Below are 22,735 nucleotides of genomic sequence, written 5' to 3' on the forward strand. Positions count from 1 at the left end.
GAACTTCTATTATGCACTTCACAGATCTTGACCGGCCTAGCGAGGAAGTTTTCTCTCGAGATCTTTCAGATTTTCCATCTCTAGAAAATGGCACGGGAACAAATGATGAAGATGAATTAAGCCTTGGCTTGCCCACTGAGCTCAAGAGAAAAAAGGAACATCCGGAAAGTGGTCACAGACCAAGCAAAGAGAGACAATCAGCAGCTGGTCTCACCCTTCCTCTGAACAATGACCAAACTTTCCACTTGATGAGCAACCTGGCTGGGAATGTCATCACAGCTGCAGTGACTGCTGCTATTAAAGACCAGCTAGAGAGTGCTCAGCAAGTACTTGCTCAAGCTGCACCCAGCCCAGGGGAGGACACAGACACTGAAGAAGGTGATGACTTTGAATTACTTGACCAGTCAGAGCTGGATCAAATTGAGAATGAATTGGGACTTACACAAGACCAGGAAGCAGATGCACAGCAAAGTAAGAAGTCTTCAGGCTTCCTTTCAAATTTCCTTGGAGGCCATTAATCTGGGAATCAGCCTGCAGCAGCACAGATAAACCACCAAAAAATTTCAAACAAGACAAAAAAAAAAAAAAAAAAAGACAAAAAAAGGAAAAAAAATTGAACTGTGAGCTTTAATGATTACTTTAGATTTTTATTTTCCCTTCTGCAGTGAATTAATTGGATATATTTCAGCTGACACTGATAGATTGATATTTCTGATAGTTATTTTTACGTAATAAGCATGGAAATGAACTTTATATATATATAAATATATATAAATACTGTGTTGTCAGAGAATATTAGGGGCTGTTTTTAAAGCATAAAGAAAAGAATACCCAAATACCAAATTATTAAGATCCTTCTATAAGTATTCTCTATTTTTACTTATAATTAATTTTTAAGCATGCAAAATTTTGTTGTCACTGAAAAACATTAATAATTGTGAATTCATGTTGTATCCGACAAATTATCAGGATGTCTTTAGTTGAAGGATTTGGGAAATACTATCAAAATTAATTTCCTAGGAAAAAATTTAAAAACATACTTAAGCACTATGGGTAGGCTGAAACATTTCCATGTTCTCTCTGCAATTGTAGACACAGGCTTAATTGTAAGGTGGCATTCTACATTGATTGCCATCTCTAGGCATGCAGTGGGTGGTATTAACCCATAGAGAGCGAGTAGTTACGTATCACATAGATGGTGGTTATGATGCAAACAGAGATTCAGCTGTTTTATTGTTCAGTTTGTCATGTTTGTAATAGGAGGTCTATTCTGCCTGTTTAGACTTAAGTTAAACCTTCATCTTTTATATTGTTTCATAGAAAGAGTCTCCTAAAATCGTGAAACTAGTTCTTGATATGTTCTATGAGTGATGTGGTCATCAGCAATAAAAAAAAATGACTTTTTCTTATTTGTTAGATAGAAGAGAGGAACTTGCTTGGCTTTAAAGTGTATTTATTTGCCACTGAAGTCTAAATATGTAATCTGTTTCTTATTGAGAAGTTAAATATATATTTTACTTAAAATTTTTTGGTCACCTATAATCAAATTTGACTTGCAGTTTAAAACAAAGGACTAAAAAGCAGAAACCAAGATAGCTTTTGTTTTTGTGATACAGACTTTTAGTAGTGTTGAGGGACCATGTCAGCAACTATCTATAAACTCATAAATCTTCAGTTAGAGCTGGCATTTCTGCAGATGCACAGACATGTGAGATCCTCAGAAAGGAAGGATAATCTAAGAATATAGGAAATCAGCATTCCCCTCCTTTCATTGTATCTCTTATATTTCTAAAAATGAATTATAGGTTTTAATGTAGAATCTTATTTATTTTTTCTTTCTGAGGTATTAAAATATCTAGACTGAATTTTGCCAAATGTTAAAGGGAGAAAAGTTACTGAAGACTTCGAACATTTGCTTTTTGTGACTAAGCTTATGTTTCATTAGTGCCTCTTGACTGTGTTTGATGTCCCTTATTGATACTAAGTGAGCCTGTGCCTTCATTATCTTGCCCATTTTGGTACAAATGTCAACCTGTGTTAGAAAATCTCTGACTGTGGGTTTTGGAAGAATATACCTGAATTCTACTCAATAAGTTTCTGGACATGAAGAAAAATACAGTCACCTATTTATAAAATAGTTGTTACCTGGATTCTTTTTTTTTTATGTGTGTGTTTCTTTACTTAAAAAAAAATCTTGGTCATGAAGTCAAAAGGTTTAAAGGCCATTTCAATTTCTTCACTGAAAAAAAAAAACAAGAAGAATTTAAATTTTAATATCCAGGAAATTAAACTATGTAAGTCACTGAATAAGCCTATAAGAAGTACAATTCAAGGGCTAGTAATGTGTAATGGTATGAGCAATAGATCTATAGCAAAATGTTACAAACTAAAAAAGGGTTCGGGTATGGGTAGCTGGTAGGGTAGAAAAATGTGTCATCAGCACTATAGAGGAAACATATCAGCTCTTTATAGACCATAGCATTATAACCACATATGTAATTTAATAGTAGTTTTACAAAAGTATATAAATACAAATTTACACAATACATTAATGGTACTTTTTACAAAACTTTTAATGAAAACACAGGGGTGTTGACAAGGGTTTTGTGCTTGTGTGTGTGTGTGTGTGAATTTTGGAGAAGGGCACTGTCTGCTTTTAAGCTATAGTAACAAATAAACCCTGCAACTGATCCAGTCTTGTGGGGGTGACATATCTTTTACCATGAAAGCATAAAAGATGCAATATTTCTTCAATATCTAAAAAAAGAAAAAAAAGAACTGACAAAAAAATGGCTTGTAGTATCTACATGGAATGAAGTCATTAAAATGTGAACTGTGGATTTTTTTCTTTTCAAATTGTAGAGGAGCTGTCAAGTTTTGCTTACTTCCAACAGAAAGTGCTGAGCAAAATCATAAAAGGGAATAGCATATATTATCACGTATTTTGATCTAAAACAATAAAGCAGTGCTCAAAAAGTTGGTTTGCTTTGGAAGCAAAGGCTTGGACAGGCTCATTCTAAAATGCCTTTGCTTTTGCCTTACCCTAAAATCTTCAAAAGTGATTTTTAAAAACTACCCCTCCCTAATTTAGTAGAATTAGTATTTTATTTTATTTACAAGGTTTTTGCAATTAGCAAATATTCTCAACATATTTAGGAATCTCACTCTTACTTAAAACAAGTGCCTTTCTTCCTTTAAAAAAGTGGCAAATGCCAGCATGTTGATTGTAGACCCAGAAGCAAAGTGACACTTAAGTTATTTTAACATTTTTATTTTCTGTTTATAATTTACATTAGTGTATTTCTTTTCTTTTTTTATATCAAGGATTGAACCAGGGCTTTACCACTGAGTCATATCTCCAACCTTTTTATCAAATATTTTCCTTTGAGAGGGTCTTGTTAAGTTACTTAGGGCCTCGAAAAGTTGCTGAAGCTGGCTTTGAACTTGCAACCCTCCTACTTCAGGCTCCCAAACCGCTGGGATCAAAGGCATGCACCACAGTGCCCACTAGTGTATTTCTTTATACTGTTCCATGAGTATTAGCTGCAAGACAGGAAATCATTGTGAAAACTGTTACTGGGGGTGGGGTTGTAGCTCAGTGGTAAAGCGCTTGCCTTGCATGCGTGAGGCCCTGGGTTCGGTCCCCAGCATCACATAAAAATAAAGATATTGTGTCCATCTACAACTAAAAAAATATTAAGAAAAACTTAGTATTTTTACAAAAGTATATGAATACAAATTTACACAATACATTAATGGTACTTTTTACAAAACTTTTAATGCAAACATTATTGTTGTAATGTAATATCTGTTGTCACAGATCATTTGTATCATAGTCAAGTTAGAAAGTCTCAGAATTATATTTTGTGTATTATTCCTCCATTTCCACTGCAGTATTTATGTTAGAACAGAATGTTGGAAATAGGAATTCTGGTTCTAATGTTAAATATTATGGCTCTAAAACACAATGTCAAAGTCATACCATGTCTACAAATCATGATTCAATTTCCCTAAACATACAATAAAGAAGTTAATTCTTCCCTTTTCACACTGGGATGTTTTAAGAATAAATGAAAAAAAGTATCTGAAATAATTTTTTTGGAGGGGAGCTATTTTTCCTGCCTGTGTCCCAATTAAGCCAATGTTTTAAACATTATAACAAAGGCAATCAGTAAGTTTACAAGAAAATTCTGTGACGTTCTTATGATGGGTATAGCACTATAGTGGCCTCATAGTCCAATAAATACCTGTGGAATAAATGTATGGAAATGCTACAAAAAATGCCTATTATTTCAGTTAACTGGGCACAATGTGTAAGGTTCTAAACTAGCCCCACTGGCTTTGGGGCTCTGGAAAGTTCACCTAACAACTCTGTTTCTCTAATTTAACAAAATAAAGATAAAATAGCTAGGTTATGTTTGCTAAAACTGGAAAATCAGTGATAATAATTGAGTGGTAGCCTATCTCTGAATATGGTCCTGAAAGGCCACCTTGCCCCATTCTGCTAGTATCCATTCCCTGCTGTAGTTCCCTCTCACATTCAATAGAGCTGACCTGCATAATTGCACCTTATGTAATAACTGTGTGTGACCAAGGCCAGGTCATAAAAAAGACTTTATGACTCTACTCTGTGCGAAGGGGATACCGTACTCAAGTTGACCTAGGTCTTCCTCTTGGTGAGAAACCAAAATCTCTTGCTATCAAATATGTGAGTGAACCATTCTTGATGGGACTCCATCAGCCACAGTCAAAAACTAAACCTTCAAATGGCTTTAGCCCTGGCAGCAGGTTCACTGCAACCTCAAAGACTGAGTCAGAACTACCCAGCTAAGCCACTCAAATCAAGATTTGCAGAAATTTGATGCTGAATTTTGGAGTAATTCAATACAAAGTAATACATAACCAAATAGTATCATAGAGAACTTTTATGTCTGGTAAGAATAGGGGTGGGCACTATTTTTTACAAAGGATTTAGATAAGCCTCTCTTCTGAAGGTACTCAGATTGTTACTACATGCAGTAGGGAGGGTAAGAGGTTAGGCTTTTTAGTACTCACAAGACTCCACAAATATTATAGGGTCAAGTGGGCAGGAAAATGGTTATTTGAAGCCAACTTTGAAGGATTATGGAGGATATTTGTTTTTATTTTTTGCCTCAAATCATCCGGGGAACTCAAGGACAAGGAAATCTTATTTTTTTCTTTTTGGTACCAGGGATTAAACCCAAGGCACTTTACTGCTGAGCCACATCCCAAGCCTCCCTGCTCCCCATGTTTTTTTTATTCTGAGACAGGGTCTCACTAAGTTGCTTAGGGCCTTACTAAGTTGCTGAGGCTGATTTTGAACTTGCAATCCTCCTGCCTAAATCTCCTGAGCTGCTGGGATTACAGGCATAGGCCATAGTGCCTGGCTCAAGGAAAGCTTTCAAAAGAGGAGGCAAGGGCTGGGGGTTGTAGCTCAGTGGTGGAATGCTTGCTTTGCATGTGTGAGGCACTAAATTTAATCCTCAGCACCACATAAAAAATAAATAATGGTTTTGTGTCCACCTACAACCAAAAATATTCTTAAAAAAAGGCAAACAGACTAAAGGCAGAAAATATACATATGCAGATTTAGCTAGTTTATGTTTAGCCAGAGACTATATCAGTTTTAATTTACTGGGAATCTGTCAGGCCAGGGGGACCAGCCCCTCAGCCTCTATTCTTGAAATAAGGAAAAACAGAACGCAGAAAAACAAGTTAACAGGAGGTTGCCCTAATTTCAGAGAAAGTCTATTTCAAGATTTATAATGTGAGCAAGAAGATCAGAGCAGAATAACAGGAGTTCTAGAACAATACCAACAAAAGATGCTTGCTTAGCCTGTTAGAATAACATCAAGTGTCACTGTGACCAAAGTAGGTTGAGCAAGGTAGAGAAGGTTGAGTAGATCAGAGGTAGGGGTCCTCCTGGTAGCAGATCTTGTAGGACCTAGAACACAAAGGTAGGTGTTTGAAGGATTTTGAGCAAAGAGCTCCACAATCTGGCCTATATTTTAAAAACGTGTCTTCTCTTGGTGCTATTGGCAGCTTGGATTCTGAAAAAAATCTGACTCTGGTTCTACTCAACTGTGTAGATAAACCTATGAACTTCCCCAAGTTTTTAAAGTTCCATGTTTTCCTATAAAACCGTACATATATATATATGTGAAGGCACATAAGCAACTGACCACATGAAATGGTGCTAGTCTAGAGATGAGCTATGGTTGCAAGATACAAGATTTCCAAGATTTAATACCAAGAAAAGAACGTAAATTATCTTTTTAAATCTTTTCTACTGAAAACTTAAGAACAAACTATATCACTAACAGCGATTTCACCCATTTTTACTTTTTTAATAATGTGGACACGGATTAAACATTACAGATGTGGCTTGGATTATATTTCCATTGGACAGTGGTTTGGCTATGCTTTGGGAACCTCGCAGGCAAAACGTTTATTCATTTAAGAGCTTCGCCTGCGCTCTTCCCTCGCCTTAAGAAGAGGCTCGGGTCACTTGGTGAATCAGTACAGCGGGAGGGGCTGGGGTGCGGAGGTCCTAGAGGGCGTTTCCCGCTTTCGCCATCTGCATTCACCCGGCTCGTGGGCAAAGCAGGCTCGTGGGCAAAGCATGCGGGTGTCGAGACCTCCGACCTCCGTTCGCCCGCAGGACCTTCCTCGAGGGTTCCCAGGACCAGGAGCAGCCCCGGGCACCCACATCACCCTCTATTATAGCCATCGCCTGGACCGCGTCACACATCACCGCACAACCGCGGAGGAAGGTAACAGAGGACGCGGTACCTGACAATCAACACCCACCCCGCCCTCCGGCTGGCTGAGTGGATCCGGGAGGTCGTCAGCCACGAACTTCTCTCGCCTTCCGGGGCGTGGCCCCAGGCCAAGAGGCGGGACTTCCCTTCCAGGTGTGAATATCTTCCGGCGCGTACCGGAAGTTCCCTCAGTGAGAAGCAGGAAGTCGGAGCGCCGAGCCTGTCTCCCTATCTCTGCGTAAGACTAATCGCTAGCGGACTGTGAGACTGGAACGCTAATCGTTAGATTCTTGGCTAGGTCGCCTCTTGTTTCTCGCCTGGCCATGGCGACATACACCTGCATCACCTGCCGGGTGGCATTCCGCGACGCGGAGATGCAGCGGGCCCACTACAAAACGGACTGGCACCGCTACAACCTGCGGCGAAAAGTGGCCAACATGGCTCCAGTCACTGCCGAAGGCTTCCAGGAGCGAGTGCGGGCGCAGCGGGCCGTTGCAGAGGAGGAGAGCAAGGGCACGGCCACCTACTGCACTGTCTGCAGTAAGAAGTTCGCCTCCTTCAACGCCTACGAAAATCACCTCAAGTCCCGGCGGCATGTGGAGCTGGAGAAGAAGGCGGTGCAGGCTGTGAATCGGAAAGTGGAAATGATGAACGAGAAGAACCTGGAGAAGGGGCTAGACGTGGACAGTGTGGACAAGGACGCCATGAACGCGGCCATCCAGCAGGCCATCAAGGCCCAGCCGTCCACGTCTCCCAAGAAGGTGTCCACAGAGGAGTTCCGGAGTGCGGTGGCCGTCGCTGCGGGTGGACGTGGAACTCACGACCGAGACCCGGCGGAGAAACCGCCCCGGCTCCAGTGGTTTGAACAGCAGGCGAAGAAACTGGCCAAGCAGCAGGGCGGAGAGAGTGAGGAGGAGGAAGAAGAGGAGGAGGACCTGGATGGAGAAGGTAATGGCCTTGTCTGGGGGCGGAGGACCAGAGGAAGTTGGCTTCCCTTAAGTTTCCAAGTTTATACTTAAGGGGTGTGTGGATGTGTGAAAATGATCATTAGATTTCTGAAGTGCCTTCTGTGGCCAGCGTCCTCAGAAGGAATTTTCTCTGTTTGGTTCACTGCTGTACATCCAGGGCCTAAAACTTCACCTGGAAGAGGAATAGATGTTTAGTAAATATCTGTAGGATGAATTGACGCGTTCTCTGTTTCGGATAAGTTTTTCACATACGCATAGAAAGACACGTTATTGTCACACTGGCTGCTGTAAAATCGGTGATTCTATTGGACTTCATGGTTCTAATGGTTTTTCACTTAGATTTGTTGATTAGAACTGAACGAGGGGCTCCCAATCAACTAGCAAAACTGGTGTGGAGCTTGAGCTTCATGAACTATTTGATCTCTCCTTCCCTCATGCCTAGTCCTGTTAACATTGTTAATGTATGTCTTAGTGACTTAATTCATTTGTGTCTCCGTAGCAAATACCTGAGACTTGGATGGAAGTTTATAAACAGTGTCATTTATTTTCCCATAGTTTTGGAGGCTGGGAAGTGTAAAATCAAGGCATTGGCAGGGCCTTCCATAAAGGAAGTTTGCTCGTGATTTACCCAAATGATAGAAAAGGCCGAAGATAAGGATTGTGTCCTCCTATAGCAGAAGGAGCAAAAGGCCAAAAAAAAAAAAAAAAAAAGCTACTTTCCTCCTTCCCCACCTCTTAGTACTGTAACTGTGGTGATTCAGTTTAAACATGAAAGAGCACATACATTCAAAGGACAGCAGCAATTTGTAGCACAATACCACCACTACCACCACCACATACATGGCACTGTAGTACTCCTGTGAAGTCCTAGATGTTGTTATAGTACTGAATAAGAATATCAGCCAAATGAAACCACAGACATAGGAAAGAAGTGTGACACTAATTCAGGGATATTACCATATACTGGAAAGCAAGATTAACAAGTTTCTTACCCATACAAATTTGTCTGTGGTAAATAAATAGTTAAAATTGAGATCTTGAAAAAGGATTTTTTTTTCAGGGGGATGCAGTTGCCATTCTGTCTCCCCAAACATAGATATTCCTCTTTGTGTGAATCATTGTGGTGTCTTTGATTGTGGTTACTACTCTTTAAAGTTAACTTTGTTTATCAAAACTCTGGCTTGAAGATTGGGAAGATATTGATTCTGATGAAGAATTGGAATGTGAGGATACTGAAGTGATGGATGACACGGAGGAGCAGGATGCAGATGAGGAAGAAGCTGGGCATAGCCCACCCCTAGGTGCCATCCCAGTAACGGACTGCTTATTTTGTCCCCATCATTCAAGTTCCCTCATGAAGAATGTGGCTCATATGACTAAAGTCCACAGCTTTTTTATTCCTGATATAGAGTATCTTTCAGACCTTAAGGGTCTGATAAAATATTTAGGTAAGTATAATAGTTTTCCTTTTAATGAGGAAATACCATGTTATTGGGGTGGGCAGTTCTTGAGGGAACATGAGTTTTATGTTTCTCATCAATCTTTGATTTAATTATTTAGTGAAAATTAGAAATGAATGCATTATTTTTGTTTTGTTTTTGTTTTTGAGTTGTGGAAATAAATGTTGAGATTTAGTCTGGCTGCAAAAAACTGCTTTCATATTTTTTTTCCTCAAATTATTTAACCAGGAGAGAAAGTTGGTGTTGGGAAGATTTGCTTGTGGTGCAATGAGAAAGGGAAATCCTTCTACTCCACAGAAGCTGTACAGGCACATATGAACGACAAAAGCCACTGTAAGCTTTTCACAGATGGTGATGCTGCTTTGGAATTTGCAGACTTCTATGATTTTAGGTAAGTCTAGGGGTTCATAATGTGAAGTGAATTGAGGTGGTATTCAACAATATATTCTTCCCCCACCCCCGGCACCAGGGATGGAACCCAGTGGTGCTTAACCTCTCAGCCCTCTTTCTATTTTATTTAGAAACAGGGGCTCTTTAAGTTGCTTAGGGCCTTGCTAAATTGCTGAGGCTGGCTTTGACTTTGTGATTCTCCTGCCTCAGCTTCCTGAGCTGCTGGAATGCAGCTCTGCTCAATATATTCATTATATATATGTATATTCATAATAACTCTTGTAGCACCTCTGTATAGGTTAAGAAACTCAGTTTAGCACATTTAGAAAGAGAAGATTAAGATTTCAGGCACAAACTGTAGTTTGTCTCACTTGTTTTTGTTCTTTGTAGTTAAATGGTCAGGAGTTTAGTTTTGCCAATTACCTTGTGAACAGAGGTGAAGAAATTAGGTTTCATTCCTTGAGGGACCTTGAATCAAGCTGTCTCCTAAAGGAGTTGAGATGGTTGCTAAACTAGGATGATCATAATACTAGATCATGGTATTTGGTGGTGAGATTATCCCATTGATGGTTTAACCCTAACTGAAATCTCAAGTAGTTCTTACGTCATGCAACAAATGGATGTTAGGTGCTCATGAAAAACTAAGATTTTATTGTCAGAATTCCTCCAATGTAGTAAAGGAGAGAAGCAGGCATATATAATCATCATACCAACCATTCATAGCTGAAGTGATACAGGAGCTCAGAAAAGTCGTCTTCTGTTAAACTTCATGTTTTCTCCCTGATTTGTCCTTTTGCAATTGAGGACTTTGTAGTTGTGGGCATAAGTAGGGGGTTAGAGGTGGTGGCAGACAAGAAGACAGAATATCTGCTAAAAGTGGAGAGCATCCTCTTACAGACAAGAGACAGTATTTCTCCCTCTCAGGTTTCCTGTCAGCAGTGTTTATTACCTTTTGACTTAGGTTGTTCTAATCAAAGTGCTCAAAGCCAATGATTGAGTCAAGAGGCTGTAGCTAGCAGCTGGCTTGGAATGCTGCAGTGTTGGTTTTCTAGCCCCCCTATCCATGCCTTCTTATATATTCAGGATCCTACCTAGTCTCATAGATTTTAGTACCTCTTGCAGGCTCATGTCACCCCAATTTTTCTCTCTACTAGAGCATTCACTTCAGCTCTAGTTTATGTATCCAGCCCTCCTTGATGTTTCCACTTTATTCAAAATCAAACTCCTGCTGTGCTCGCTACTTTGATCTTCCTTAAGTAAATGACAGCTCTGTCCTTTTAGTTACTTAAGCCAAAAAGTTTGCCATCATCTTTTCTGTTTTATTGCATGCTTTCATTAACTCCTTTACCATTCCTGCCCCACACACCTTCAGAATCTAACTACTTCTTACTTCCTACACTGCTGCAACCTGGATCCACGTCCCCCTTAGGTTTCACTGAATGTGCTGCAGTACTTCCCTGCTTGCTTGTCTCCTAACTTTCATTTTTACCATTCTTTACATTCTATTCTCAGAGCTAGCCACAGGGATTCTCTTAAAGTATAAGAGAAAATTCTCCTCAAAATCTTCCAAGGGCTTCCTGTCTTACTCAAAGCAAAAGCTAAAGTTTAATGATCTACACAACCTTTTGTGGTTTGGCTGTCCTTATCACTTTGGTGTTTTCTGTTTCTTGCTTGTTCCATTCCTAGCTATTCTTCTTCTTCTTTTTTTTTTTTTTCCTGTTATTGATGGACACAATACTTTTGTTTTGTTGATTTATTTTTATGTGATGCTGAGGCTCGAACCCACTTCCTCACACATGCTAGGTGAGTGCTCTACCACTGAGCCACAACCTAGCCCTATTCCTAGCTATTCTAAAAACAAAAATTATGTTTCTCAGTTCCTTTGTACTTCCTGTTGTCTTTGCCTGTAACCTTTGCTGAAATATTTATATGACTTGTTCATTCACTTCTGCAGGGTTTGGCATAAATTCCACCTTTTCAGGGTGGCCTTCTATGACCACCTTTCATAAAATCACAACACCTACTTGATATTTTTTAATCCTCTTTATTTTTCTTAATAGTTTTGCTGCCATTTTGCATATTATTTATTTATTGTTTTCTCCTTCTAGAATCTAAGCTTCAAAAAAGGAAAGGCTTTTGTTGTTGTGTTGTTTACTGGTTGTTGTGTGGACTATTTGTATTAACATTAATAACTGATGTAAATGGTTCAAGAAGTGAATTTTCTTTAATTCAAATAATGCTTTTTTGAATCTGTACAGAGTTTATTGTGTGAATTCCTAAAAATGAAAAATGGTGTGAGCCTTTATAAAAATGAATATTAAGTGGCTTATTTACATTAAAAAAAACCCAAAAGTTGATTGTGCTCAGTAAAGAAAACTTGGTAAATAGAAAGCCTTACATGCAAAGCCAGCACTGAGTACTTACTGCCTGCCTGACACTGTTTAATAAGCTCTTTATGTGGATTCACTCAGATAAAAAATGACCAGTTGCCCATAATTCTTCCTTCCTCTAAATATAACCAATGTTAACTTATTTTGGCTTGAAATTTTTTATTGAAGAATAAACTTATAGAAGGTGCATTAATGTGTGATGAACAGATGAGATCATAATTCACTTTGGTGAAATTGTATATAGAGAGCATCCAGATCAAGAAACAGAACACTAATGATACTCTGTCATTTCCCTTGTGTGTATTTTCAGGAAGTGTCCCTCCAGTCTTGAAGAATAACCACTGTTCTGACATAGAACTGAGTAGTTGATTTTGCTTGTTTTTGGACTTACATAAATGAAAGAATATACTCTTTTGGATCGCCTTCTTCCTTACATCTTCCTTTACACCCATACTAACTTATACAGTTGTAGATTATTGGTTCTAATTGTTGTAGAGTATTCTGTTGAATGCATCATGGTACCTCACCTACTGCTGGTGCACATTCAAGTGGTTTCTAGTTTGGAGCTATCATCAGTAATGCCCCTGCATAATTCTGGTATATGTCTTTTGGCAAAAGTATACGTATTATATGTTGATATATATTTAGGAGTCTGGCCAGAGGATATACGTATGTTTAATTTTAGAAGATGATGTCAAATTGTCTTCCAAAGTGGTTATCTGTACTTCCACTTTTGGTGAGGGAGAATTTTTTATTTTAGCCCCTTGGCAATTATGTAGTCATTTTAATTCTTCCTTATTATGAAACATGTAATTGAGAATGTTTTTATTTATTTATTTGTTGGCTGTTTGGAGATCTTTTTGTGAAGTCTTTGATTAAATCTTTTGTTCATTTTTTTATTGGGCTGTCTATTAATATTTTAATCTGAGTTTTCCATGTACATGTGTAAATATGAATTTATGATAATTTTTAGGAATGTAGAGATTCTTCCAGAATTGTACTGTCAATACAGTAATTACTAAGTGTTCCCTTGTGGCTATTTAAATCAGTTAAAATTATAAATTAGGGTTGAGGTTATAGCTCAGTGGTAGAGCGCTTGCCTCGCACCTGTGTGGTGCTGGGTTCTATCCTCAGCACCACATAAAAATAAATAAAATATATTGTGTCTATAAAGAATATAAATTAAAAATTTTAAAAATCTATTCTTCAGTCACAGTACCCCATTTTAAATTTCAGTGCTTTGAAACCCACACGTCTAGAGCTACTGCGTAGGACGCACACATATAGAACATTTCTGACATTACAGTTCTGTTGGATAGCATAGTTCTAGAATTTGTTTTTACAGTGGTTAAATTGACTAGAGCTCCGTGTCCAATCTGTATTATCCTCTTCTTTGCACTTACTTGGTAACCTTCTGGAGGAGAAACAAATAAGAGGAAAAATTCTCCTGTTAGGACATTTGCTCACTTCTACTGAAAAATGCTAACAAGTTGTTTTTCCCCTAAAACCTTTCAGCTGGCAGTTCATGCAGCTGTTTTTTAAATAGCTAGCAGGTTGACCACATTTGCAAATACCATTTTTATTTTTAATTGAGGTAATCTGTTTATTAACACCTGTTCGCTGTTAATAGGAGCAGCTACCCAGATCACATGGAAGGGGAGGACCCCAATGAGGCTGAGGAATTACCCTCAGAAAAGAACTTGGAATATGACGATGAAACTATGGAGCTGATTCTGCCTTCTGGTAAGTGTTTGTCAAATATAAGTGACTTGCTGCCAGTGGATTGTGAAAGAGGCATAGCTGAAGAAAATAAAACATAAATTCTAGTGTATGTTTGCATTCTCATGTACATATGAATTCAGAAGGTTGCTGCCTAGCTCTAAGTTGGCTCTTTTGTTTTAACTGGGCCAGTGTTTTTGCTCATTTCTTTTATGGCTCAGAACATTTTGATTAGGCATTTCTTTTTTCTTTTGGGTTTTAAAAAACATGTGAACACTTTTTATTCTGTTCATCTTTTGTTGTTATTGCTAATATTGCTTTTACTCTAATTCTTTGAACTGATTACTGTGTCTTTATGTTACTCAGACTTCCAAATGGTAGTCTTGGCAAGTATGTGTCTGACTGATATTCCCTGAGTTGCCTTTCTGTATTCTGGTTGTAGGGCAGGCTTGAAATTTCAGTTCTGCCTTCTCTGGGAAATAGGATTCAGGGTGGAAATTCATCCTAGATATGAGAAGATTAAGAGTAACTACAAATATGAGAGGTGTCAACTGTTGTTTATTGTGTGGAAAGAAGGAAGTGTTGTGGGGAAGCTACAGAGGGGCATACACAGTGAGGGGTAAAAGGAAAGGAAATAGTAGAAATGATAAGATCCTCATAATTCCTGATATTTACTGTGCAGTTATTAGTATGTTCAGGCTTTACAATAAGTCTTCAAGGAACTTAGAGAGGTTGAGTAATTTACCCCAAACCACACACCTAGTTAGTGAAGCCTATTTCTGACTTTCCTATATTAACTGTGGCAAATGTAGTAATGGTGGGGTGGGAGCAACACATTGCCAGTGGAGGTGTCTGATGAAGAAGCAACCCTGTAGTATTGCTTTCCATATGCAAAATTTCTGTGTTGGTACAGACAGCCATCTTAATTCAGAACCATAACCTTTGAAGGCTAAGGGCAACTTTAGGATGTGACAGTAGAAAGAAAGGGCAGGCAGAATGTGTCTTGAAGATACAATTCTTCCTATAGTGATACGGAAGTTAATTGCAATATATTATGTCTTTACCAATACAGAATATAAGAAATATAGTCAGTTCTCTATATCAGTGGTTTTTGCATCTGCAGTCAACCAAGTAAAAATATCTGAGGAAAAAATTGTGTCTGTAGTGACCATGTGTAGGCTTTTTTCTTGTCATTATTCCTTAAACAACATGGCATAACAATTATTTATGTAGCATTTACCCTCTTGGGTATTAAAATTAATCTAGAGATGATTTAAAGTATTGGCTGTATGGAAATACTGTACCATTTTATATAAGGGACCTGAATCCCTGGAGTCTGGTATTTGAAGGTAGTATTCTGGAATCAGTCCCTCCCAGATACCAAGGATTGACTATGTTTAATAATTTATTTTTCGTGACTCTTTGGCTTTGCGTCTTTTTAGCTTCCACTTAACTGTAGGATATGATAACAGCAGACCTTAAATAAGTTGAGAAAGACATCCTTATAAAGCAGTATCTGACATGTTGTAGAATCACTATACTGTTCACTTCATTTTTCATCTACTTTAGTATACTATATTGCAAAAAATATACATCACAGTGAGCATGTCATATATAAGAAATGTAGCATATTTGAAAGAAGTTTTCATCTGGACTTTAAATTTTTGAAACTTGGAAAAAATGGAAACTCCTCAGCTATATAGAAAACACGTTGTCCTAGGATGATTGAGTTTTCTTAGATTAGCCAAAGCCAAAAATGGCTATCATTTTAGGATACTCTTTTTTTCTCCCACATTCAGGTGATTTGGCAACTCCTAAATATCTTTTGAATACTTTTTTCTTTATTTTTCTTTTTATCTCTTTGTGACACTATTATAACTTCCTGTCTGGCCTTCTGTAATCTGTTTTCCACATGCATACCAGAACATTCTTTCCAAAACTTCAGTATACTTTACCTTCTGGAATTCCTCTGGTGGAGCCTTTGCCTGAGTTTCTCTAGCTTCTGGTCCTTCAGGTGTCTTGTGCTCTTCCTCTATATGCCCACTTACAGTTTGTTTGCTTCTCTGGATCTTTGCATGGTGGTGCCTCTATTGTATTCCCACTCCTCCTCTAAGACTCATCTTCTTTAGGTTCACCCCGCTCCCCAGAAAGCCTTCCCCAACCCCTCTACTGTCACTTTATTGAGTGACAGAAATCTCCTCTGTTCCCAGGATGCTTGTATATCTGTGATAACATTGACTTTACTCTTTTGTAATTATTGGTTTGCTTGCCTGTCTTCCCAGGTTACATTTTAAAAATGTATATGTGTGTATTTTTTTAAACGGACAGAGACTAATTGTACATGTTTATAGAAGACAGTGAGACATTTTACATGTATACAATGTGTAAAGGGGATAATTGGCATATCTGTTACCTCAGACAAAATACCATTTCTTTGTGCTGGGAGTATTCAAAATCCTATTGGCTATCTTGAAATACTCAATTGTTGTCAACCATAGTTACCCTGCTGTGCTATAGAACCTTGGAAGTTATTTTCTCTAACCCCCAATCACTTTGGAGAACAGATTATTTTCTTTCATCTTTTCATCTCAGTACAGGGTCTCAGACGCATAAAAGAGAGATAAATATTTGTTGACTGAAAGGGTAGAGGTGATATTTTTAAAAGTAAAGCAAGGTTGATTCCCTGGAGCCTATGACAATAAAGGAAAAGGCAAGCAGAGAGAGTTTACGGGGACATAGAATCTTATTTGTCTTCATTACCCCCTAAGTCCTTGGAGAAGATTGCTTTGCCTGTGTGTAATATAGTCTGAAGAAAGTGACCTGAGATTAGCTGGAAGGTCCATTTTCTCTTGGTTTTAAAGCCTTTTTTCCTTACTCACAGATATGGGCCCAGTAGTTGATTCATATTATTTTAAAGTACTGGATAATAGTCTCAGTAATTGGGTGACAGAAGTCTCCTCTATTCCCAGGATGCTTGTATATCTGTGGTAACATTGACTTTATTTCTTTGTAATTATTGGCTTGCTTGGAATCTCAGATTGCTCTTTGATGTAGACCGAGAAGCAGTGAGGTAACTGGTTTGGTAGTCTAGTATTGCAAAATACTGTACTTTTAGGCAAACTAGCTCAGGAAAGACCTAGCCAACAACCAGAAACTGTCTACTCCAAGTAGTCTTAACTAGACTGTGCCCTTTTTTTGGTGTGTGGGAGTATGTGTTTTTCTTGAGAAAGATTGTAGTTTTGTGACCTGGAGAAGATTCAGGGCCATTAATAAGAATATGCAAATACAAATCACTACTCATCACAAATAATGGTTTTGTCTAAATGGCAACAAATCAAAAAACATTGTATTCTGAAATTTTCTCCATCTGGACTGACATAGTGCTTTTAATATTGCCTGTACTTTATCATCTCAGATTTTAAAAGCCAGTCATGCTTTTGTCAGTCATGTTTGTAGTGATACCTGACGGTCCATTGGTTTGTTCTTGTGCCTCAATATTGGTTTAAAAGGGAGGGGTTTAAATGGCTCAAGAAAATAGGAACACTCTAAAAAAAAAATTGTAAAAATGTAGCAGCATCATTGTTTAATTACCTATTTATCTCTTTGAAGAACATAACTTTTCAGAAACTTCTTCAGATATGCTCATCTATATGACTGGGTTAGCATGGATGTTAGTTAGCTTAAAGCTAATTTGGAAATTATTTTAAATCTAGTTACTCAGATTGTTCTCAGTAAAATGCAAGCTGATGATCCCAGAGCCAGTGACAAAATTATCCAGTAGAGGGCACTATTAGCATATCTTTTGCAGATTGTGGTCTGGCTGGGTTCCTTGAATTTCTTTGTTTGCTCCTCAGTTCACTTAGAGGAAGCTGAAGTGAAAGACACATTCCTCTAGCTGCTGACTAGCTACATGAAACTGTTGTTGAATCCATAAGAAATATATAATTAGTCATCTTATCTTATTAATCATCAAAACTAGAGATGGGGATGTTTTCTTTTACAGTATCTGTTGTCAATTGCATGGCTATTTGTTAAGAAGAATCGGATTTTTGTATTGTACCTGAAATTTAGATGGACAGGTTGTATGCCTCACCATAAATCAGACAAAACCTATCTGTTGTTAATTGGACAGTCACACGGTCCCTAAGGATACTTTTCCATGATGAAGGCTTTCACGTTGAGCTGTTCTTAGCATAGTATACTTGGTACTAATGTCCTGTGCTCATTGCCACCAACACATCAGGAATAACTCTAAACACTGTGTTTTTACTTCTCTCCTGCCAACTATTGGAAACTGTAGAATGTATTTCCAAATGGTGTATAAAAATATAAACCAGCATTGTCATATAATGGTTTAGGAATAATCATCATGCAAACCTGGAACTAGAGCACCCTGACCTAATATTGCAAATAGAAAATTACAGTGAATGATTCTGGGATTTTTCTGTTAGGTTTCCACTTTAGCTTGAGTCTCTTTCCATCAGATGCATCTCACTTATTTCTTGTTATTTTGGAGGTTTGTTAACTCTTGTGCTGCCTGACCAGTCAAGTTCAAGGGAAATAGTTTCATTCCTATTGGCAAAGACTAGGTCTTTGAGATGGAAGGTTCTTTTTGTCATCTCTTTGAGTATGATCATAAAACCAAAACCAAGTAAGTACTTTTCCATGTCTGTGTTGCAAGGCAGTCATTTTCCAGTGTCTTGCCAGGTATAGGGATTTAAAATAACCTGACAACATTTTTTTAATGTGAATTAAAGGTCTAGATCCCAAAAACAAATATAAGCTTGTACACATACAAGCTTTTACATTTAGTATCCCATTCATGGTCTTTCTAATCAAAAGATTCTGAAAGAAATAGTTTTATATACACAAATATAAAACTTTTTTAGAAACTATACACAAATCTCTACTTTAGCTTTATTTATTTGTTTGTTTGTTTATTTATTTATTTATTTATTTGGTGGTTGGTTGGATTTGGTCCTCTGGTGACTCCTTGATTATTACATCAGCTATAACATCCTCTTAATAGGAATCTTGGATTGTTCCTCTGGTAAATATCTTCAGGTTTTTATTAAGACTAGGTACAGAAATTCCAAAGCTTTTGGTGGTCAATAAATTTGTTCCATTTTCTTTTTTTAAATCTTTTTAGTTGTAGTTGGACACAATACCTTTGTTTTATTTATTTATTTTTATGTGGTGCTGAGGATTGAACCCAGTGCCTTGTATCTGCTAGGCGAGCTATCTACCTCTGAGCCACAACCCCAGCCCCTGGAACAGTTCTTGTTTGAAATATAGTATTTTCACACTGTGTTATAATTGCTGAGGGGCTTATATATACAATTTCATATTGTAATGACATCAAAATTTGTTGAAAGTTAGAAATTAGTTTCTGAAAGCTTGATTGACCCACAGAATTTTATCAGTTTTTTCTAAGTAAATAAAAATTCTTTGTAGAGAGAATTCAACTTAATCATCTTTTAAAATTCTAGTTCACTAATTGATTCACCAAATGTTTTTTATCATTTAGGAAGTAATAGGATTTTAAGCCCTGGTACTATTGATAGTTGGGTCTAATAATACTTGTTGCCAGGTGCTATCCTGTGTGTTTAAAAGTTTAGGAAGTATTTCTGATATCTACCTACTAGATGGCCTCTAGTTGTAACAACCCAAGATGTTTCCAATCAGAGCCAAATGTTCCCTGTGGGATAAAATTACCTCTGTTGGAGAATGCAATGGAGAATTTAGGTAAAGGAAAGATGGATTTCTATTGTGGACTCTGACTGGGGTTTTTAGGCCTAACTATCAGGATTGTTCTCTGTTTAATCTTTGTATTAAAAAAAAAAAAAGACTAAAAATTCCTTATTTTCTAGGGCCCTTTTATCTGTTTTAGTAGGAATTGCTATGGGGAGTTCTTGGGAGGCATATTGTAAGTACAAGATTCTGAAATTTTGCTGAAAAGTGATTTACCATTCTCTCTTTGTTTTGTACCAGGGATTGAACTCAGGGGCACTCAACTCAGAGCCACATCCTCAGCCCTATTTTGTATTTATTTAAAAACAGTGTCTTACTGAGTTGCTTGTCACCTTGCTTTTGCTGAGGGTGGTAGCTTTGAACTCGGAATCCTCTTGTCTCAGCCTCCAGAGCTGCTGGGATTACAGGCATGTGCCATTGTGCCCAGCCCATTCTGTCTTTGTTTCCTCTGCTTTGTCTTTATTTAGTAGCTAGAACACTGTTTCTTCTGACATATCCATTTTCCAGCTAGATCTTAAGGATTGATTTGGGAAAGCCCTTGCTTTATAATTCTACCTTGAAAAAACTATCCAACTCAGTGTTTAAATTTTGCTCTTTGTTGGGTATGGTGGTGCATGCTATAATCCCAGTAACTCAGAAGGCTGAAGCAGGAGGGTCACAAGTTCAAAGCCAGCCCTGAGCATCTTGGTGAGTCCCTGACTCATAATTTTAAAAATAACTGAGGATAAGTGGTTAAGTGCCACTGGGTTCTATCCCTATTTAAAAAAAAAGAGAGAGAGAGAAAGAGAGATGCAACCATTCTGGAAAGCAGTATGGAGATTCCTCAGAAAACTTGGAATGAAATCACCATTTGACCCAATTATCCCACTCCTTGGCATATACCCAAAGGACTTAAAATCAGCATACTGTAGTAACACAGCCACATCAATGTTTATAGCAGCTCAATTCACAGTAGGTAAACTATAGAACCAATGTAGGTGATCTTCAAAAGATGAGTAGACAAAGAAAATGTGATATGTATACACTATGGAATATTACTCAGCCATAAAGAAGAATGAAATCATGGCATTTGCAGGCAAATGGCAGGAACTGAAGACTGTTATGCTAAGTGAAATAACCCAATCCCAGTGTTCTCTCTGATATTCGAATGCTGATTCACAATAGGTGTGGAAGGGTGGAGTTTTACTGGAATGGACTTGGGGAAGGGAGTGGGCATGGGAATGGGAAAGATAGTAGAATGAATTGGACATAATTTTCCTATGTTCATATATGAATATACAACCAGTGTAACTCCACATCGTGTATAACCACAAAAATGGGAAGTTATACTCCATGTATGTATCATATGTCAAAATACATTCTACCATCATGTATAATTAAAAAGAACAAATTAAAAATTTTTAAAAAGTATAACCATAAGTAAAAATAAAAAAATATCATTCTTTTGAAAAACAGGTGCCAGAGTTGGTCATCGCTCCTTGATGAGATACTACAAACAGCGATTTGGCTTGCCAAGAGCTGTGGCAGTTGCTAAAAATCAGAAGGCTGTGGGCAGGGTACTCCAACAGTACCGAGCCCTAGGGTGGACTGGCAGCACAGGTACATCTGTTTACGGTTATTGACCAGCCCAAGAACCTGGGTGATATCATTTCTATTTATATTGTCATTACAAGCCTGATTTCTTAGTTGTAGGGTTTTCATTATCACTTAGTTATAGTGAAGCCCAAGGCTCCACGACTTAAAAACTTCATATTCCTGGTATAATAACTCTATATACACCATTAACTTTTTCAACAGACAATACTTAGAAAAAGAATTACTTAGTAATCATCCCAGGCTGAAATTATCCTGGAGGCTACACAGAAGAATTGAGTAATATCTTGGTGGTTATAAATAGTTTAGGCTGTGGAGTTGACCATGATTTATATGATGTACTTACAAGTTCTTATGTGATGAAAATGAGTAATTTAATTACGCTTCTTTTTCCTTGTTTATACACTGAGGATGTTAAGGGAAGGGCCTACCTTTTTGAGTTGAGAGGATTGACCCTCATAATGCATGTGTGATACAGGGTGTGCAAATAGTAAGGTTGGCTCTCAGTCCTCTTCTTATGATCTTTCCATAGAAAACTTAGAATATTCAGATAGTACAGCTGGCCACTGAAGTTATTAAGCTTTGAAACTTCATCAGTATGATGCTATTTAAATCTACTCTGATGTGTGGACTGCATAAAACTGCTTATCTGTACATCTTCAGGGAAAACAGTCCAGCCAGAGGCACATGGAAAGGGCAGGGGGAGAACTGCCTCCTGATCCATTTTAAACCCTGTGTTTATATGCACCTGTTACCCTCATCGTGGCTGCTTGTGAGCCATGAGGCCACTTGAATCTAGCAAAAACTAACTTTTCACTCCTGTCAAGAATTATTCTCTGACTCAATTTATAGCTCCCACCCTGTCCTCTTAGATCAGTGGAGCCTATAATCCTTTCAAGATTATAAAAATTAAAGAAGCTAATACAGAGAAATGTATATTTACAAAAGTTCTGATCTATGGCTGGGATACACATTTACCCTCTAGGCTCATTGGTGGGAAACCTCAAGATAGCATCTCTTCTTTAAGTATAAAAGAGCCCATTCTTCCCAAATTAACTTTGGCATTCTGTACAAAGATTGGGCTTTCACTGACCATAAATAACTGAGCTTCCGCTCATTTTTAAACTTCTTTCCAATCACAGGAGCAGCTCTTATGCGAGAGCGGGACATGCAGTATGTCCAAAGGATGAAATCAAAATGGATGCTGAAGACAGGAATGAAGAATAATGCCACCAAGCAAATGCACTTTAGGGCCCAAGTGAGATTCTGAGAGTCTGCTGGATTGAGTGATTGTCTCCTGCTTGAGTTTCCTCCTTGCCTGAGGACCAGTGGAACCTGGCTTGTGGGATACACCCTTTTGCTGCTACTTCACTTGTTCTGACCTAATAATAAAATTAGACTTATGTTGATTTTCAGGTGGCATTTGTGAACAGTGTTTTCAGCTTAAGTTTACATGGTGTGTGTCTGCTGCAGTCTGATACCTGAACTGCTGTGTGGCAGTCACATTATTGCCTCAGCTTTCAAGCGATATCTGGCTGTCAGCATGATAGGGGAAACTTGAGTGACTTGTCTGCTCCAAAATCAGTTTAACTTTCAGAATAACTCATGACATAAGGGCACTAGGACATATTTGAGGGGGCTTTTTGAGACTTCTGTGGGAGAAAAATTGTCACTCATTGTGG

At 38.0% G+C, this 22,735-nt stretch overlaps 2 protein-coding genes across 3 annotated transcripts in view; both read left to right on the plus strand.

Annotated features, from left to right (window-relative positions):
• Nucleotides 1–2,137, plus strand: part of Retreg1 (reticulophagy regulator 1) — a 137,596-nt gene extending 135,459 nt beyond the window's left edge. For both annotated transcript variants that reach the window (XM_026393594.2, XM_026393595.2), the window contains one exon: nucleotides 25–2,137. In XM_026393594.2, coding sequence (XP_026249379.1) covers nucleotides 25–518 — 494 coding nt within the window. In that variant the 3' untranslated portion in view covers nucleotides 519–2,137. The remainder of the gene's footprint in view (nucleotides 1–24) is intronic.
• Nucleotides 2,138–6,957: 4,820 nt separating this feature from the next.
• Nucleotides 6,958–22,462, plus strand: Znf622 (zinc finger protein 622). Its single transcript, XM_026393598.2, has 6 exons — nucleotides 6,958–7,730; nucleotides 8,938–9,198; nucleotides 9,439–9,601; nucleotides 13,621–13,733; nucleotides 20,916–21,059; nucleotides 22,196–22,462. The coding sequence occupies exons 1-6, from the start codon at nucleotides 7,106–7,108 to the stop codon at nucleotides 22,321–22,323; spliced, it is 1,434 nt and encodes a 477-aa protein (XP_026249383.2). The 5' UTR covers nucleotides 6,958–7,105; the 3' UTR covers nucleotides 22,324–22,462.
• The last annotated feature ends 273 nt before the right edge of the window (nucleotides 22,463–22,735 follow it).

This window comes from Urocitellus parryii, chromosome 1 (genome assembly GCF_045843805.1).
Source record: "Urocitellus parryii isolate mUroPar1 chromosome 1, mUroPar1.hap1, whole genome shotgun sequence".
NCBI lineage: Eukaryota > Metazoa > Chordata > Mammalia > Rodentia > Sciuridae > Urocitellus > Urocitellus parryii.

Bases quoted from the DNA above. Each gene is read 5' to 3' on its own strand.
- Znf622 (XM_026393598.2), top strand. From the start codon at position 7,106: ATGGCGACATACACCTGCATCACCTGCCGGGTGGCATTCCGCGACGCG. The intron at 7,731-8,937 runs GTAATGGCCTTG...TCTGGCTTGAAG, and splicing joins GGAGGACCTGGATGGAGAAG to ATTGGGAAGATATTGATTCT. The intron at 13,734-20,915 runs GTAAGTGTTTGT...TTTGAAAAACAG, and splicing joins GGAGCTGATTCTGCCTTCTG to GTGCCAGAGTTGGTCATCGC.